This window comes from Paramisgurnus dabryanus, chromosome 13, assembly GCF_030506205.2.
Source record: "Paramisgurnus dabryanus chromosome 13, PD_genome_1.1, whole genome shotgun sequence".
In the NCBI taxonomy this organism is placed as follows: Eukaryota; Metazoa; Chordata; class Actinopteri; order Cypriniformes; family Cobitidae; genus Paramisgurnus; species Paramisgurnus dabryanus.
This window is the reverse complement of record NC_133349.1, coordinates 19,038,068-19,059,563: the sequence shown is the minus strand read 5'-3', so window position 1 is coordinate 19,059,563 and position 21,496 is coordinate 19,038,068. Positions and strand designations below refer to the sequence as shown.

General features: G+C 33.8%; 1 protein-coding gene across 1 annotated transcript in view; it reads right to left on the bottom strand.

The window, feature by feature from the left end:
- Nucleotides 1-4,567: 4,567 nt before the first annotated feature.
- The window catches only part of efna4 (ephrin A4), a 52,754-nt gene continuing 35,825 nt past the window's right edge, over nt 4,568-21,496 (bottom strand). The window contains exons 3-5 of the mRNA XM_065261030.2: nt 18,434-18,502; nt 8,602-8,628; nt 4,568-7,803 (exon numbers count right to left, since the gene is read on the bottom strand). Of these exons, the coding sequence (XP_065117102.1) occupies nt 7,700-7,803; nt 8,602-8,628; nt 18,434-18,502 (200 nt within the window). The 3' untranslated portion in view covers nt 4,568-7,699. The remainder of the gene's footprint in view (nt 7,804-8,601; nt 8,629-18,433; nt 18,503-21,496) is intronic.

Here is a 21,496-nt window from a genome sequence, read left to right as displayed (position 1 = left end):
TCATTAATAATATGAATTACTGTTTCTAATTCTCCACATTTGTCACATTCTCCCGATTCATGTTTACCTATTTTAAATAGACTATAGTTTAATGCTGTACGTCCAATTCTTACCGTGGGTCTCAATCAGCTCCCTTGTTCAGTAGTCAGGGCACTGATCAGGGAGTCGGCCATTTTAAGGGCTGTCTCAATCGCAAAATCCGTTCAGTGCACTGGAACGTTCGTTCCCTAAAAATTCCCACAATGCAACGCAAAAACCAGTGAGCATCGATGTTCCCTAACCGGAAATCACGTGACCTTTTCTGACGCTCGCCATCCGAACATCACGTGATCCAACTCAATAAACTTTATGAAATGTTACAGAACTTTTATAAAGACAAACGTTTGTTTTAGTTGTAAATATAAACACACATTGCTACACAGTAAGGGACCACAATCTACTCAATATTTAAAATAATAATATTTATTTAAAATTGTAAATATATTTATTACATTTAAAATGTAATTATATGCCTCCAATTTTATGCACAGATATGTAAGAGAATAATGACAGCATTTTCCACAATGTACTGTTTTTTAAAATTAAGTCAGAGAGATGTTGGTTTTGCCGGTTGTTGAGTAACAGCTGTGAATAATCACAACGCGCTAAGCAGCCACGTGACAGAAAAATAAGTGAACATTGTCCCAATGTGAAGTGAGCTAGGGTCCTTACCAGTGCCCGAACCTGTGTACACGATATACTGATTCACGACCTCGGGAGCTAGGGAACGAATTGAGACACACGGTTAGTCTTGAGATAATGAACAGGCACTGACTAAAAACACAAGGACCTTAAGTAGGGGAGAACTAATGAAGACAACAGGTGACATAAATAAACCAATGAGGGTGACAAGGGAGCGAGGTAAAAGTGACAAGACACCGGGAACAGACCACGTGATCCCACACAGAACATGGGCATGTCATGATTCTGCCACAAGACTAGATTAAACACAGGATAAACTGGCAGAACCATGACAGACTTGCCAGATTTTTTAAACCCAAGAATACACTGTCCACATTCCACAGTTTTTAAATGTTATAGATTACACATAATGTTATAAATGATCTCTACACTGTAAAAAATTATTTGCTGCCTTAATTGTTTTGTTAAATCAACTTAGATTTACAAGAGATGAGTTGCTACAACTCATAAAATCAAGCTGACATATTTCAACAATATTTTATTATTTCAATTATATTTTAAGTTATAAAAACTCATCTCTAGTCAAGATGAATAATAAGTTGAAGAGATTTGTAAATATTGTAAGTTAATTAAACAAAAAAAATTAAGGCAGCAAGAATTTCCAGTGACGCATTTCTACAGCATAGAAAATATGTTTCCTGAATGCAAGATGCCATTGAGGAAACCATGAACGCACACATAGTTTACAAAGTCCTGGGTGCCTGAGAACACTTACAATTTCTGCATTTACTGTGAGCAATCTATGTAAACATTTATCTTTTAACAAATAAAATGTTGATAAAGATTTACAACATCTACATTACATTTCAAAATTTATATTTTTTTCAACATTAATGAGTATTTGTAAACTAATTGAAACTATAAAATAACACAAACGTATCTATGGGTATCATATTCAAGATATGTGTGTAACCCTAACCATAACCCAGCTGTTATATATTAAGCATCTCCTTTTGCCTAGAATTTGTAAAATTTTACTTTTGGCAATTATCAAGTTGAGGTCTCCGCATGAAATCTAAAGGATTTCCTGGACACTTATTAATTGGTTAAAATATTATTTTATATCATATTAACACATTTATTTAGTACAGAGAAACCACTGGTTGCAAGTCACAATTATTAGTTATCTTTAAATAATGATTTTAGATAATATTAATTGGAGTTCTTGTAATAAATATTTCTATATTCTTTGCTTGTCAGATCCTCTATTTCTTAATATCTAATCAGTGATGGAACCACTTAAACTACGCTTTGTTTCATGGAATGTTCGTAGTGTTGAGAACAAAAGTGATTCAACACCAAAGCCTTCGAGTATAAGTAAGGAGCTCAGCAGAGAAAATGCTGAAGTAGCATTTCTTCAAGAGACGCGTATCGGGTCTATTAATTACAGGGCGTTATTAGACAATGCTGTTGGGTGGAAATGTTTCTTCACAGTCTATGACTGCCAAAGCAAAGGAGTAGCTATCCTGATAAAGAATGATGTACCATTTAAGTACATATGTCATGATGAGGATTATAGTGGAGGATATCTTGAACTCTTCTGTTACCTACACGATGAGCTGTTTATCCTTGTTAATGTGTACAATCACAAACATGACAAAGATACGACTACAGAACTACTTGAAGGAAACAGCCGAAGGGGTGCTTGTGGTTGGAGGTGATTTCAACACAGTTCTGGACCTTACCTTTGATCGAAAATCCATGACAGATAAACATACACATACACCCCTAAAAAATTTTTTTAAGAAATTCACTACCTCGCTTAATCTTATGGACACATGGGTACAGAAAACACCATACAGACAAGGCCTTCATCCGATCTCAGAATGACAGTTTCTCCAGATTAGACATGTTCCTCGTGCCTGAAAACATCTTAGAACGAGTGTGCAATGTCGAAATCTGTGAGACAAATATAGGGAATATCTCTGATCACAAGCCTGTAGTTTTAAGTTTCACTCTTAGAAAATACTCTAGACGGAAAATGCCAACAGTTGCTTCCTGGTTAGAGACATACACATACAGTAGAGATGAAAAAGTAGGAATGATTAATGGAGCAGAAATCCTGAGTGTTATCAACTCTATGACTGACTCTGATCAGCTATACTGTGACGGCATCAGTATGCAGTCATACACCGCTGTCCAATTACAGAAACCCTAAAAATATCTTTTAATCATTTGCTATGTTCTGAACAGATACCTGACCATTTCAAAACTTGTGAGACAGGTACTAGAAAAATCTTTAATGTGGATTATTTGATATTTGCTATGATCGTGGCCAAACGTCTCCGTGTGTTACTGGAATGTCCTAAGAAAAACAGCTATCCAAACACTGACTGTTACATTGCAGCTTTCTCCACAAGACCAGTAAGAATTGAATGGGCCTTCTTAAAGGAGATCCTGTCAGACCTGTGCGAAAATTGGAAGACTAACAAAGCAGAAAAACAACAACCACTAGGTGATTTCAAAATTCTTGAGGCTTTAGGATTCCACAAGGATTTCTGGGTTTTAGACTATATTCTCCCTAAGGTCAGCAGCACTGATGGTGACATGAGAGAGTTACAAGAGGGCTGTCCACTCACTAGGCCACTAATGAGTTTGATCCTGAGGTACCTGGAGATTCACATCACAGAGAATGACTACGATACTCACATCTGCCACTTCAGGCAGGTCATGCATAAAAACATTTACACTCCTAAATATTTCAGCATTTTGGAGAAGTTTCATGTAAATGAAATATTGGAGTATTGGTTAAGTGAAAATGAAATATTGGAGTAATGGAGTATTTTAAAGATGGAAGAAGTATACACTTTGATTCACTGTTAGCCTAAATGATTTTTAATAAGGCTTTGTATAGGCTTATAAACAGAAGGTTGAAGACAAAAATATTGAAAGGTCTCTGTATACAGACACATAATCACAAACATTAGTGTAAACCGTTCTACAAGTACACATATTTAGCTTTATATATATTTTTAAAACAATTTGAAAATCATACTTATTTCTCAACTGTTTAATTTGTTAAAAGCGGTTTCATTTATATGTGGAATTAAACATAGATGTGTGTATAGCCTAATGCTTGCATGCAAACGTGCTTCAATGTATATTCTTTATATTTTTCTCTGTAGCTATATCCCCTCCTCTTGAGGATTTTGATTGACTTTAATCTAAAGAACAAATAACTGATAAATGCTTAAACAATTTTATTGTATTATGCTTTTGCATCAATATACACAAATTTTATTTGTAATTTATTGCATGATCAAGTTCTAGATTGGTATATCAGCATGGCGGTGATTCGCCCACAGCATAAACAAACTGTAAATTGATTAATACAAACAATACAAATGATTTAATACAACGTTTGATATATGAAATAAAATTATTATACTAAAGCATATCGTATGTGTGACTTTTGGTCTTGAATTTTAATTAAAGTGCAACTGTTAAATCAAAGCGAGTTTGTAATATTTCTGATTGCTGATCTGCTTTTATATAAAACGTTTTTTAAAACGTATATTTATGATGTAATGAGAATATGGACATATCAGTAAGTCAAATTTCATATCACTAAATTTGCAGATAAAAATTCACAAAAAATAATTTCTGTATTACAATGAATCGTTAAATTTAAGTAGGCCTAACTACATTAGACTTTAATGTTTTAGATTCATGATTTTGTTTAATTCTAATTAATTTATAAAATGTTTGGTGATGTCTGTTTGTTTGCCATTATTCACTACTACTACAAATCTATAATAACATCTGTAGATTTAAAGGTGCAGTGTGTAGATTTTAGCAGCATCTAGTGGTGAGGTTGCGTATTGCACCCCTACCTTTCGAAGCACATAGAGAAGCTATGGTAGTCGCGGCGCAGGACAAACATGTCATCGTCTGAGACAACGTAGTGACAAACGCTCTATAGAAAAGTTTGTCCGTTTAGTGCTACTGTAGAAACATGAAGGCACAAAATGGCGGCTTCCATGTAAGGGTACCCGCTGTGTGTGTAGATAAAAACTGCTCATTTTAAGGTAATAAAAACAATACAGTTCATTTTGTAAGGTCTTTATACACCACTGAAAACACAGTTATCTGTTTTATATTGCATTGCTGTCTAAAGATCCTTCTAAAATTTACACACTGCACCTTTAATATGTTAATATATTTAATATGCTAAAGTTACACTCTTAAAAAACAACACTGTGGTTTTAAATAACCATTAAATTAGGGCACAGTTTCACAGACAAGGCTTAGCTACAGTATAGCCAGTACTAGGCCTTAGTTAAATGAAGATGTTTAAGCATTTTTTTAAACATGACATTACTGGTGTGTACCTTGAGACAAAACAACTGCCATATTTTAAGATGTTATTTTCGGTTAAGACACCTCAGGCATGTGTCTTTAGTCTAGGACTAGCCTTAAGCCTTGTCTTTGTAACGGGGATAAGAGTATTATGAACATTTTGACTTAAGTTTCTTTCAACAGTAGCAAAAGTCAAAGCACAAATTGTGAAATTAAACATTTAAGATGCAGTGAGCGCCGACTTGTGGTTGTACTACGAAACTGAACTGGTAAGTCTGTGACCTCTGATGCCCATCAACAGTGTTTCTAGTTGGAACAGCTAAGAACAAGCACGCCATCTAGAGGAGAAAACTGGAACAATACTCATACAATAAATACAGTGTCTGTCTGTCTCACACAAACCCCTCTACTAGGACAAACTTTACAGGCTGTCTTAGAAAACTGTGTGCTTTAAACCACAGATAATGGTTCATATGCGCTTTGATCAAACATAATACTACTATGTGTTTATTTGAGTTAAAATACACATTTTATTATTATAATACACATTTTATTATTGATTTAAAAATTGTGTTCTCCGTTAATAAAATTAAAGAATTAAAAACATTCATTAATTTCATTTTTTTTTTAAAGACGCACTTAACATTTCCTAAATTACAATGAGTTCCTCAGTTACATGCAAGTCACACAGCATTCTAAAATTGTTTTGCCTGAAATACACATATGGTTGCTACTCAGACTGACTGGCTCCAGATTCACTCTAACATTATTTACAAATGTGACTGGGATAAAAAAGACTGAAATCTAAAAAACTTTTTTATTTCTTTAGCTCATTTTGAAAATGGTAAAGACAGGAGATCTTCACAGAAGATGTTGGAAACTTCACAAAAATGTGAAACACTCAAAATACAAAGAAAATGACATTCCTAGATACCATAACAAAAACATTGTAAACAGTTTTCTTTTGGCACCCATTTATAACAATATTGAGATTAAGAGCAAAACCAAAATGTTTTAGAATTTTTTTAAAGGGCCAAAAAACTTCAATATTATCAGAAATTAATGGGAAAAAAACTATAATTTGTTGTCTATTATGTGTCTTTAATTTACCGGTTTTAAATACAAACATTTTCTAATTTTCTCAACACCTCAATTACTTAAATTATCCTGAAAAACAGGATTGTATATTAATAAAATAATTTATTTCCCACTAATACTAATAATTTAATGTTAAAAAATACAAAATCAAAAGTAATCAATATTTTACACAATAGTGTGCATAATGTTTTTCTGCTCTCATCAATAAACTACTTCATAATGGTAAACCACACAATGCTTATTTCTATTAAACATAAAACAATTGCATATTCCCTTATTCAGTAACAAATAAACCAGCCTGATCTCATGAGAATTTGTACATATTTTACGAGGTGGCTTATTCGTATGAATTGATACAAAGTTAATCGCGCAAAAACGTACGATTATTATAACATAAAAAACAATAACGAAACCCAAGCTCGCCCTTAACACCAACGTCACAGGGGGTCAAGGCAAATTGTACAAATGAGGTTGTATGAATTAATACAAATCAGCCATCTCATAAAATACCTATGAATAAACATATCACACAGAATTCACATAGCCACATTTAAGAATAAAGAAAGAGTATAAAAAAAGAAATAAAAATAAAACACATTTAAAAGAAAACAAAGTGGTAAATTGGTCATGTTATCTAAAAATGTTTAAGTGCCTAGTTCAGCAACTATACAACTGTTTTCACACTTCATAGACAGTCACAAAATGTGCAGGCCAACAACAGTCCATACCAAGTGGAGCCCAGTCATAGTTTTTCTTTTCCTGTGTGAGCCACTATTGGCCATTCCCATCATCACCACTAACACATGATGTACATGTGAATCAAATATCATCAAATCCCAGAATGTAAAAAAATCCATAATATTCTATAAACAAAATTCCAAGATTTTCCAAGCATTTTTTTTGAGTTCTGTCAGGCTGCTGAAGGACAACACAGCATAATAGTATTTAAAAGAATGTTTGTCCAGAACAAACAACAGCTTGTCATTGGATAACTATTTAGTGTGTTCTGGCTTTGGTTTCAGTCTTTACTTCATGTGAAAGATAAACTGTCCAAAAATACTACAACACTTTTGTAGTATGTTTTCTTTCCAGCCATTGATCCCCTCCACAATTGGAAAACTCCAGATATTCTTGGTGATGTGTTTGGTGATCACAGGTATGAGCGGTTACTTTGTCCCTGATCTTTCACTCAGTAGTACATACAGCAGGACTCTTTGGCTCAGTTTGGTGTACAGGAGGGTAATGTAATGATTGTCTTATAAGGACAAAAAGTAAGTAAAGCTCTTTGAGGCAGATTTGACATAGAGAGTGTGCCAAAAAGACAACTGAAAGACAGAGATTAAAAATATAAAACAAAGGAAGAAGTTGGAGTCTGTGTGTGTGTGTGTGTGTCTGTGTGTGTGTGTGTGTGTGTGTGTGTGTGTGTGTGTGTGTGTGTGTTTGTTAATTCAGAGCACCACCCTAAGAGGTTTGAATAGCATTTAATGTAATGCAACTAGATAAAGAAAATACCTCCTGGAACTGATTACTTGTCTGTTCTTAAGTTATTTAAGAGCAGGACCTAAAGGAAAAATTTTAATGAAAGGAAAATGAGGAGTAGGGAAATTTGTCCGCCTGTCACATGATGAAAAGCGTTGTGGTCTGATGTCTCTGATGTCTCTGTGGCTGAGAAAATAAAAATTTATATTTTATAAATGATATATATCATTTATATAAATTATATAAAATATACGTTTTTTACATTTATTCTATGGGCAGACACATTTAACTCATTCCCTGCCAGCCATTTTTTTTTAATTGCCTGCCAGCATTTTTTGTGATTTTCACAAAAGTTTCACAAAATGCCTTCCAGAAAAAAATTCTTCTAAAAATATTTAAACATACAAATATATCAAATAAAAGAACAGACCCTCTGCTTTCAAACAAACAAAACGGGAAAAAACATTTATCATATCTATATTTTTTGGTCTGCCTATAAACTCTTAAACATGGGTATTTTTCTTTAAAAATACATTTTTTAGCAAAAAGCTGAAATAATAGCATTTTTTGTGAAGGAATGTTGTAAGAGATCAGATTCAGAACGATTATCAAAACATAAAAAATTTGTCTTTTTGGGCCATCTAGTGGATAACCGCAGATTGCAGATTAACATAAAAATTCTTCAATTTTTAGGCAAATGTTTTCTCTTAATTGATGAGATAACTCGTCAACGGCGGAAATAGAGTTAAGTATTACAATTATACAGTACCATTTAAAGTTTAGAAACACTTGGGTAAAATGTTTCTCATGACCATAACATGTGCTCATATGTTTTTCAAAAAGTAATTATAACATCAATCTAAGACCAGTAGGTTTAGCTGGAGGAATGGGCTCAGAAAAAGCTGTGAAGCTATTTTTGACAAGAGGTTATACATAATGTCTCTGTCACTTGTTTTCATAAGAGTTTTTACGGTAAACTTTTACCTTCTCGTCGTGATGATCCGGCTGTTGCTATAGAGAAAAGAGAGGGAGGAGGAGAGAGAGACAAGTGAGGTGTAAGTGCCTTTTCAATTTTTCTTTTTTAAAGAACTACTTGGAAAATCATTCTTCAGAAAAAAATGAGTTCAAAAATGCACATACAGACACATTTAACATTACACAAACAGAAATGCACTGAAAAATTACTACCGGCTGCGCAACCTCAAAATACATCCCTAATGCAAATTCTTTTAAAGGTCGCACACAGAAAAAGAGCAGAAAAAATGAAGGTGTAGGGAGATGAAAGATTTTGCAGGAACAAAAACTGGACTGAGAGAGGATGAGGAATGAAAGGAGAACGAAAAAGGAAAGATTTAGAGGGAAAGAGGAACGAAAGAGCAAGAGATACAAGAGTGAACAGAGAAGAGCCACAAAAGCAACAAAGAGAGAGTGATGGAGCGAGACACAGGAGAGGACAGAGAGAAGAAAAGATGAGGGGAAGAAGTGTGAGAAAAAGCAGAGGGAGAAATGCAGGGGAAGACGAGAGCCTGTAAGAAGGTCAGACGGCAAGAGACGAAAGTGAAGAGGGGGGCGGCGTTTGTGTCTGAGTGTCACTCTCACTGCAGGGGTTCAGACTAAGAGACATAATGGAGAATAGATGAATAAAGAGAGAGAGAGAGAGAGAGCGAGAGAGAGAGAGAGAGAGAGAGAGAGGGAGAAAAAGAGAGAAATGTTGTGGATGTTTAGATGTTGTGGATTAAAACAAAGTGGCCCAAAAGAAAAGTGTTGCCTAAACAAACTAATGTATAGGGTAAGTAACACATGACACATAATGCATGAAAATATTGAGATTTTAAATAAAAATTTCACATTAATATTTTGTATAATGTATAGTATACAGTATAAATACATTTTAATTGCTCTGACTGCTTTTTCACTTGTTCTCAAGTTTTTTTATCTTCATTATTTTAAGAAGCCATATGACAAAAAATTATTTAAACAGAAAACAACACTCTTGCAACAGCCTGGTCTCACTGTTAATATGACGTAATGATACGTAACTTTCAAAAACACAAAATGTACGTTTAAATAGACACTGAAGCGTACAATGTAGACGTATTTGCAACATTTAAACGTAGATTACGTTTTACAGCTACAAAACGTAAAATATTTACACATCTTTTATACCCTAAAGATTGCTGTAGAATTTCCCTTTAACCATTTTATCGATAATGTTACCACCCTAACCCTACCCCAAACCTTACCCTAAACCCAAACCCTTTTTGGACAAAAATAAAAAATACGTAAATTTTAAATGTAAACTTTTTATATTCTGCAACATAATGGAGATAAATATATAGAAAAAAATTTGTAACAATAATAACAAGCATTTAAAGATATTTTAAGCCACTAATTCAGTCCTACCCAAAACAATTTATTAAAATCATGTACTATTAGAAATAAAAAGCATAACAGACAAGTGTAATCACAAATAATTTATTTATTGAGAAATTTTAAAAGCAGTACCAAAAGTAGTTAAAATGACTATGTGCTGAGGTGAAGTACAGACAAGTATTAAAGTTATTAATTCACAACAAGAACGCTAATCCAGCTTCTCCTCCCTGTCAAAGCGCGCATTTTAAAATTCAAACGTACACTGAAAGAAGAAAATCATTGTCACAAATCTCCTGACGTAGCACACAAGAGCCAATGAGCATCACTGCCGTAAAGCAATGTGGTGTAAAGCTTCTTGAGGCACCATATTTGAATTCAAATTTATAACTAATGCGACATTTGACGTTTTTGGTTGCTAGTGAGAACTGGAATCAAGATGGCTGGATAAAGGGCTGAATTTGGATCTATTCCTCGTAATTGTGTGAATTTTTAAGATGTGGTTTACAGCGAATGAATAAAATGAACATATTTTGTGAATTTATGATGTGTTTTGATATATTTATTGTTGCAGAGAAGAAAACGTGTTTTGTGTGTCACGGCTAACAAACTAAATATTACAAAATGGTTAAATGGTTACAGAAATCTTATTCATTTTAAGGTCTTAAAGTGTATTTTTGTTTAATACTGTGTTATTCTCTGAAAGTCACGAACATTTCTTAGGTAAATGAGTAAACAAAAAGTCAGAAAAAATAAGACTAAAAAGATGTCAGTAATATGAATAAGAAAAGCCAATGCCCACTCTTCATTTTAATGTTTATAAATATAAATATGTTCAAATCTATACATATGTAAAGCTGTTAATACATAAATAATTAACATATAAGTCCCTTCAATACATTATACATTTTAGTTTGTATGAAAACGTAGGTAAATGTACGTCTGGTAGAATTACATTTACGTAAAAATACACACGTATTCTCATGGCATCACGTTGCTTAGAACGGATGTGTTAAAACAACACATTTTGTTTTACTTTTAACACAACTTGTGTTTTATTGTAACACAAAATCAACACAAAATTACATAAAACGTGTTAAAAGCATAAACAATGTGTAAAAAATTAACACATCATTGTTTTAGAGTGTATCTTAAAAATTATCATTAAAATTAAAAAATATATATTTTTTTGATAACAATTTGATAACCAAAGGCTATTTAAACTAGAACTACCAGATTAAATAAAAAGCAACCAATTAAACAACATTAAGTAAGGGAACAATTAACCCAAGTTAAGTTATATCTTGTTCAGTAATTCTGTACTGAAAATTATAAAACCATTCACATTCACAAAAGAGTGCAATGGTGTACAATGGCGAAATAATTTTCTGGGTGCATGACTTTTATTGACTTTACTAAGAAGACTGATAAAGTGTCATTAAAAGAGGCTGCTAATGAAACTGATATGTTGTTAATGATGTGTATATACTGTAAGGAGACTATTGAATACAACAAGCATCTACAAAGACTAAAAGCACAAAAGATCTCTTAAAATAATGCAGCAGTTGTCAAAAGGCATTTGTTTAATTTAATTATCTAAAGATTATGCACGCATGTCATGTGATATATTTGGTGTATTGACTACAAGATAATGCTGAATCCGCATTCCTCAAGTCACGCTAGACAAAACCATTAGCTAAATTAATAAATGTAAATGTATCATTCTCTGTATACATTTTAACATATGGGTTTAAATCAAATCAACATATAGCAGAAAGCATACATTTTTTTTATTAATTTAATTGTTCAAACAAGTTTAGATAAAAATGAAAGTAAAAGGACATTTTTATTAGGTTTTTATTTACAAAAAGTAACAAATAAATAAAATGTATTTAGGTTATTTTATAAAAAATATTTATTAATTATTATTTTATTAATAGTAATAAAAGCATTGAAATTTTAATTTTAAAAAATAAAAATTAACTATGCACATCACCATTAGTTAGTTTATAAAAGGCTGGGCAACTCCATTAAATTTCATATAAAAACCTTATGATAAAATATTAAATTGCAAAACTGTGTTAACGGTTTAAACATTGAATGAAACAAGATCTTAATCAGACAGTACAATATTTTGTATATTTTCTAACCTTAATAATTACCTTTACAATTAAATATCCCAAATACTTAATGTTTTATTTTAGTATCGTCAGTGTTCTGTAAAAATACAAAAGGCACATACAGCTTTTCTTGTAGAAAAATTATTATTCGTATACAAAGTTTTTGAAAATGTGCAAAACAAAATGGCAGCTCTTTGTTTTCATGCTCAAAATGGCTGCAATTGCGGTTTTTCCTTGTATCAAAAATGGCTGCTGTGGTATGAAGCAGAGAAAGACTGGCAAAGAGAAGCCAGAGATGAAGAGCAGGCGAGAGGAAGAAGCAAGAAAACCATCTCCTTACTGCAAGTGCAATACTTTACGTATTACAGCCATACGAAAAACACACACGTTACTGCTTTTGTTTTCCGTTTATGATTTCCGAACAATCGGTGACTGCGGTTAAAAACTACTGTTGTAAAGTCACCAAACGAGTGTTTTTTTCCAAGCGTTTCGAGAGAAAAGCTTTGGCGAATGTGAAACTAACAAGGCGAGAGATGTGGGTAAGAGGAGAGGATGAGGTATCGCAAAAGTGGGCAGTAAAAATGGACAGGGTTTTTTACGGGTTTAAAAAAACACAAAAGAGCTGGAAAACTAAAAGACAGAGAAACAGACAAGATTTAGGAAAGGAAATGTGCTCACAGCGGTATAGAGTGAGTTAAAAAGCAGAAAAAGAGAGAGATCAATTAGAGAGAAAGTAGAAGTGACTGAAATGCTTTCTCACAGCGGGGAGGAAAAGCAGTATGTACGACTCTGAATGAGCGAGAGGAAAAAAACAATAGCAGAATTAATGTTTTGACAAGTTGCCCCGAGTAAGTGGAGGTAGACAAGCGAGTGAATAAGATTAAAGACGAGGCACCCATGAGCTTTTTTGTGACAACACTCTTAACAAGGCAAAATATTGGGATCTTATTTTTATAATTTAAGCACACCAGTACCACAAGATTATAAACATCTTACAAACACCCAATCTTGGCTGTTGTGGGCATTATATATATTTTAGTTACATAGTAAGGGGACGGATTTAACTGCAACACAGTTCTGAGCTTTTGGGGAGCCTTTAAACATAAGGGGGAATGATTTTACTGTTACACTCCACGAACAGCAGAATCTATCACAGTCTAATAAGCACTAAATTTGCTTTATATATATCAGACCTTTAGTAAGCTTTAAACACTTACTCGTACCCGAGATGGCAAAAAGCTTCTTGCAGCATTAATCATCATCATCCAAGAAAAGACAGCACATTATATTTGTAATGGTGACTCTACTCCTAATCTCAGTTTTGTCCTTAGCTTATTCTGGATCCCAGGAGTCTGGTCATTATGACTCAAATGATCTAACTGAAAAGCGCTCCACTCGATTAAACTTTAAACAGCTTTTTGAAAGCACAGCGTGACTGGTGTTCAGTTCTGACTGCGGCTGCAGCATTGTTGCTATGGCTAACGGTTCGGAGGCTAACGCTGCCGGGTCTGACAGAATTCAGAACACAGACCGTAAGATAAAAGACCTGCCACAGGAAGGAACCAAAACAGTCTGCAGCATTACTAGGAGGGACAAACAACACCTGTGCAAAACATGCCCCAATACAAACTCTCATCACCCACTTCTGCTTTCATTCAGGATCAGAGGGAAAAGGCAGTGAAGGTGTGAAAGAGATGGAGGGGCTGATCATAAAAAAATGGGTGCTGAAATATTTAGAGCAGAGTGAAAGCAAATGAGGATAATAAAAGCAGATATTCATTAAAAAAAGACATTTTTAGGTTAAGAGAAAAGCTTGAAGTGAATAGTTTAGCAGCTGAACATATTCAGAATATTGGGTCACTTAATATGGGATTTTAAATAAATAAATGGCTAATTCTGGATAATGAAATAAAGAAAGCATGTTGACCTAGACCAACGCACATGTCAAAATTCAGTGATGACACACAACAAACACACAGAATGGCTGAAAGAAAACAAACAAAAACTAAAATCACCTATAGGTATGGGCCGGTTACCCGTTGCAAGGTATACCAAGGTTTTAAACAGTCAAGGTTTCAAAACCACAAAAATGTTCTGTGATACCGTCTCCAAGGTATGAGCTGTGTTTATACAAAATTAATTAAATCATTAAGTCATGTGATTGATTTGATGTTTACATTTAATTTACATAACAAAAATATAATTTTTTTTTTTGAAAGAATATTATAATTTAAAGGCTTTATTTTTACCTGGCATTTGAAAATAACATTGCAATGGCAATACCGCAACACCATGAAACCTTGTATTTTTTGCTAAAGGTTATCATACCACCAGAATCTTATACCAGCCCATGCCTATTAAACAGTATGTACTCTCAATTACAAAAATTGATATTGGACCAGAGACAAAAAAATACGGTAACCCTTTACAATAAGGTTGAATTAATAAACGCATTAACTAAAATAAACAAGTAATGAACAATAGTGTTTTCAGCATGTATTCATTTTGTTAATGTTAGTTAACATCAATATAGTTATTCATGTTAGTTTATGGTGCATTAATTAAAGTTAACGCTTGATTTTATAAATGTAATAGTGAATGCCGAAATTTACATGAACTAAGATTAATAAATGCTGTAGAAGTGTTGTTCATGGTTAGTTCATAGCTAATGCATTAACTAATTGTTAACAAATGCAACTTTATTTTAAAGTGTTACCAAACATCTGTTAAATAATCTGCTATAGTTATCAAAAAATTTAATGTAATTAAATTACACTTATAATATATGAACAATGTAAAATGCAGCATAAAGTTAAAACAACTTGGTTATGCAAGTCAATTCAACCTACAATTTTAAGTTGTGACTTAAATTGATAATGTTTTATTGTGCTACTTAGCTATATTTTTTAGTTACTGTATGAAGGCTTAAGTCAAAACAAACCAACTGCAGTTAAATTGATATCAACTGGAAGGCACAATAAAAAACAAGATTTTTGAAAAAAAAAATGGATTTATCTCATTTTGGAACCAAACTCTTCAAATATACAGTACTGTGCAAAAGTCTTAGGCCACCACCACCAGACTTGTTGTTTTGATGTTTAAATGTCAATTCATATTTATTTTTCAATCTATTTTATTAAGATACAAACAGAAAATACAGAAAATATGTACAAAAAATAAATAATTAAATACATTTTCAGGACTAAATATCTTCTTTAGGCATTGTCAGTGTTTAGTGTTACCCAAACAAATCTTGAGCGTTTTTGAGCAGAATGAAGTAAAAAGACAAATTTATTCAAAATTAGAATTTAGGATGTAATTTTATTTAGGTTTAAGAGATCTTGCAGTTTCCTGTTATTGCTCAAGGGGGAAGGGGATTTTACTCTAAATACTTGACACATCAGTTTACATTTACAGTTTTTAATACTATACACATTTCCTGTATGTTCTGGATGTATTCTATTAAAGAGACTGAGAAACAATTATATATGATCACTATAACATTGCAAAAACAACAAATGTAATTCTGCCATGGTGGCCTAAGACTTTTGCACAGTACTGTTTGTTGATTTTATATCATTTTATTTTTGCAGTGTACAAATGTTTTCATTATCTTGACAACCTTTTGATCTACAGGAATGTGTGTAAATGTTTAAATTAGTATCGTGGAGAAAAATATAACTTTGAAAAATATAACATTTTATTAAAAATGTTTTTGAAATGGATAACTTGGACCAAATAATAAAGAAAAAAGTCCTTTATTGCTGCTTAAAAAGCATCTCATTGTCTCAGAAGCTGCTTGATAAAATGTTAGAAGTACACTTATGTCTACATTTAAAAAAAATAGTAGATGGTGGATACTTTGAAAATAAGTTAAAATAGAACAAATTTTATTTAAATTAGATTGTCTTCAGTCACAACACAATTCCCAAACTTACATTTGTGTTAAGATAATATGTGTTAGTGTGTTTCATCTATTTCCATATTCCAGTCTTTTACTGGTCAGGAACACAATGCAAGAGATTTACCAGCCTGATCTTACGAGAATGTGTACATATTTTACGAGTTGGCTAATTCGTATGAATGCATATGAAGTTTATTGTACTAAAATGTACAATTCTCACGAAAACAACAACAACAACAAAACCCAACCCCCAACACCGCACCTAAACCCAACATCACAGGGGTCAAGGCAAATCATACAAAAACTTACAAATGTGGTCGTATGAATTAATACGAATTAGCCAACTTGTAAAATATGTACGAATTCTCGTGAGATTGCGTTGAGATTTACACATTGAAAGACAACCAGAAATCAGGAAATGAAAAGAGATGGAAGGACCAAGTGAAAGTCCAGTGGATCAGAGTGTGATTAGTTTTGCTCTGGTAACGTCAGATCATAAAAGTGAAGGAGGGGAGAAAAAGACTAAAGGAAACCGAGTGGGGGAGATTAGTGCCACTCCAGGAGCGACTGAACACTAGAAAGAGAGAGAAGAGCAGGGATGCTACAGTTTAGTCTGGATTAGTTTCAGTCAGAGAACAGAAAAAGATAGAGAGCAAGGGAAAGAGAGGAGGATAAAAGAGATGGACCATCTCTTTGCACAGAAAAATGTGCAAAGACGAGAAAGAAAAGTTGTCATTCCACAGATTCATTAAAACACCCAGCCTGGATAACAAAGTAACTGTCAGTCAGAATGAAAGAAGATCCATTTTCTCCAAAACAAAACAAAAAAAAACCTTAATCAAACATTCAGTGCCTCTGAATTAAACAACATTCACCTCAGATCATCCTCACATATTACACAGAGAAACATTTCAAATCAATTGCATGAGATATTCTCCTTTAATGCAAGATTAAGATATAAAAACAGAGGTTATGTTTGATTTCCTTTATATAGAATAAAAACAATGAGATCAAGTAATTCAGATACATGCGTGTTATCTATCCAGCTCCATTCTAAAAGGCATAATCTTTTAAATAAGCACGGTGGACGCCTCACTAAGCTTCTGAAACATTTTAACAGCATAATTAGGTTGACTGCATTTTTACAAAAGGTGCCACGGAAAGTTAAGGAGACTACGAGAGGCCAAGAGGCAGGTTTGGGGCCAAGGCAGGACTTAGATATTGGGTTAGACAGCTCCTAAGCTGGTGTGCGTGTATGTACGCGTGTGAAGCGAGAGGTGGAATTGGGTCGGACGGCTTGCGGACTGGACTGCCATTCCCACTCTAACTGGGCGGCATTCCCTGCTGATCCCGCATCAGGCAAGTCAGGCGGAAGGTCAACATAACTGCAGGGGTCTGAGAGCAAGCCTTGCTTGATGCACACACACACAAACTTCGGCACAGACGATTTTTATAACAATATTAAACATTAATAACACTATACAATAAGGTTCTATTTGTTAACATGAACTTACATTGAACAACACTTCCTAAGGATTTATTCATTTCAGTGTACTGATCACTATATTCACTATTTACATTAGCTTTCCTTCATTTAATCTTACTCTAAAAAATATTGGGTTGTTTTACCCAAGTGCTGGGTTATTGTTAATCAACCATGTTGAAACAACCCAGCAGTTGGGTTAAAACAACCCATTATTTGCGTCATTTTAACCCAGAAATGTGTTCTGTCCAATAGTTACCCAGCCCTGGGTTAAAAACAATATTTTACGAGTGGTAATACTTTTTGCAGTTACAGTGTAGTAATGGGGTTCCCACTTTAGTTTTTACATTTACTTGAGATATCCCATAATATTAATCTTAAAATAAAAAACAAAATGTTATTATTATTATTATTATTTAATTTGAAAACTTTTTATAAATGCTATTGAATAAGTTTTTATTTTGATTATATCTTTTTATTTATACTGAAATTTAACACAAACCTCCTCAAATTCCCTTAAAAAACCCATAGCCCTGCAAACCCCTGAAAAAGAAATCAATTTCTAAAAAAATAAAATAACAAACACTTCTTTTTGTTTGAAAAGTGAAAAAAATCAATTTACAACAAATAGAGTGTAGTTTTGTTATATAAAAATGCAGGTGCTGTTTACCGCAAAACACTCAAGTTTGCCAGGAACGGCATAGAGAGAGAAAATATGATAGATAAAACGATACACAGGGAAAAAGGGAATACATTAGAAGGGAAAATGGGATGATGAAGACCAGTGTGTAGAAGGTAGAACAGGGAGAGGGAGGGGCAGGCGAGGTTTGCGTGCGGAGAGAGGGGGATATCTGAGTGCGTGACAGGGTTTGTGGGGGGGGGCACTTTTTAGAAAAAAAGTGTGGACAAAAATATATAATAAAAGAAGTGTGTACTTACTGGGCGGACAGCACACTGTGACTCGTAGCTTCATACAAGGGAGGGGGGGTCCATCATCCGTCGATAGTGCTGGAAAGAGAAACAAAGACGGAGGATGAAATCTTTGAAAGTGAGAAAGAAGAATCAAAATTTGTTGCCACCAAATCGATGCTTATGACTACTCACACAAAACACAAATACACATATAACTCAAGTCCATAAAACGAGCGCTTGACTCCGAAGAAATGGCTAATCCATTAGCGCGAGCATGAGGCGTAACGCTCCCGTTAATGCTGAGCTCGGCAGGACCGACCGCAGAAATGATGGACACTGTGATGCAGTCAGATGGGTTGCGTGCAAACATTCACACTTCATAAATGAACATGATTACACCATTACGACATTATTTACACACTTGGAGGTGATATTTTCTTTCAGCCCATCGCCATCTAACAGGTTTGATTTAAGCATGACTGCATATCTATTCCCAATAAAATTCCATAACGTAGTCGCTTCAAACAGCTCAGACATGGACTAACATTTCAAATCCACAGAGGTAATCCAGAGGTCAACTTAAACAGCTACTATTTGTATTTTAATAGCATATAAAAACTCACAACAGGGCAATCTAATATCTATTACATGCTTGTACAGAGCGACCTAAATGTCATATAGAAATTGTTTGGTAGACGTGTTTAATGCACTGAATATGGAAAATATAATATAGGAAGTAAACTAAGGAAATAAAATGAAACTAAAAGCCAGATCATCATGCATATCATGCTATTTTTATTAAAATGTATTAAGATCTACTTCCAGAAATGTGTTATCAATTAAATGAATATTTAGATCATATTTCCTTGCAAAAATATATATATATATAATTTATATTTAATTTTATTTATATTATATATATATGTCAGCGATGTCAGCCTGTGCAATTATATGACAGCAAAATGTTGCAATTATATTAAATAAATAAATGCGTGGACTTGTTAACACAAACCTTCTGATAACAGTTTGATGATTTTCCTTGCTGTTTAAAAAAAGAAAGAAAAACTAACAAAAAAAGGCAGTGCACGTGTGTGGTGTGCGTCGTCACTTATACCAGAGCGAAGATGGATGCTGAGGAGGTTGACAGTGATCTGGTAGCTAAAAAAAAACTACGTCTGTTGTATGGCGGTAAACTGTGTGTGGATTTTCCTTAAAACCCATCAAGTTGACTCATGACACCATGTAGTATAATCGCAATCGCACATCGCAATATTAGCATCAATAACCGCAATGGGAAAAATTACCCAAATCGTGCAGCCCTAATATATATATATATATATATATATATATATATATATATATATATATATATATATATATATATATATATATATATATATATATATTAAATCTGACTTCCTGCTAAAGAGGCAGTTGCTGGTGTATTAATGTGTGTTAGGTTAAGATTAAGAGTAAGCTATATTGCACCTGTGCAGACACGCAGACAAACAAAACAGGTGTGTTTCGCTTCATTAGTGAAGACTCTCACAGACTTCATACCAGGCCAATATTATCAATGGCATAGCCCTGCCTCAACACCGTATCCTCACATAAACCTGCACACATTATTTAATTTAGAGTAATGCACACTTTTATGTCTAATTTATGAGCCGAACATTTCATTAAAATGTGATGTTTCACTATATTTGTGAGGTCACTTTAAATTCGGGCCAAACCTGTACACACACAGACAAATCTATAAAAGACATCACAAGCCCTACAATGCAATGTTTACACACAGGCAAACCTCAATATCAGCCGGCCATCGCAAATTCTCTTCCCAGAATCTAAGCAGCAGGTCTGAGGGAGAGCCTCTTAAATTCAGGCCTGAGTGAGTCTCTGGCTCCATCTTTAATCATAACCATAAATCCATAACAGCCATTTCAGTAACACACACCACAGCAGTGGCCATTTTCATCTAGCAGAGAGGCTTTTACCCCACGTCTAACAACCGCAGATACGTCCATTTAGCATACGTCGTAATTTCACATTGACGATAATGAGAAAGGCTGACTCCAGTGGGGCTGTGTGTGTATGTTTGTGTATACGTGTGTGTGTGTTCGGGTTTTCTAAAACTCATACATGCAGTATGTGCTGTACGGTAATGTATGGGTATGATTTATAGCGCTTGAGTGACCCTGGTTTTTACAGTCAAAAGTAAACTCAGAGTTATATAGTCAGATCATGAACATCTTTAAAACGGAGCAGAGACACAACGGAGAGGTGACCGAAACAGTTTGTCTTGCTTATATTTCACAGTCAGGCACAAAATCCTATTTGCCTTAGCCTGAAAAACATGACTATAGCAGAATTGTTCATCCAAAAATGAATTATTTACTTACCCGTGTGTTATATAAAAAAAAATATTGATAAACTATAATTCTCAACCAAAACCTCCAAAAACCAAAAATGTATTCATGTATCCTGGAAGTTTTCTGAAGCCATATGATAGTTTTGTGCAGAAAAGTTTTTCACAGATAATTTTCTCTTTCAGTAAGTCGTTTACTATTGCAACCAGATCAGATCAGGTAGAATTGCTCTTTAAAGTCATTATTCTCTCCAAAATGAACCAATCCGCAAATCAGACTGAATGATTAATTCACAAATAAGACTGATTGAACTTCACAAATCAGACTAAATCATTCATGAAACTCATTCAGCTCACAGCAGACTCAATCCGGTCACAGCGGTACTTGAGATATGAAACTATTTCTTTAGTTAATGACATAGAATGACATGCACATACAGTACCAATACAAAATACAGTAGGGGTGAGCGGGGCACAAACTAACGTGGGGTTAATTGTAGCAGGGCTACTTTATTATACAGGGTCGAGCAATCTGTGCTTTTGGTCTTTTTCTCTTACTGTCAGAAGATGATCTCCTGTGAATTTGGGACCCTCTGTTTGTTACAACTAACCCCACCTACGGAGTAAGTTGTAACGTTTGCACTCCAGTCACTTTCGGCGTAATTGTACGATAACGGTAAGTTCCACAAACAAACTTTAAGGGCTCTATCATTTACCTGGCG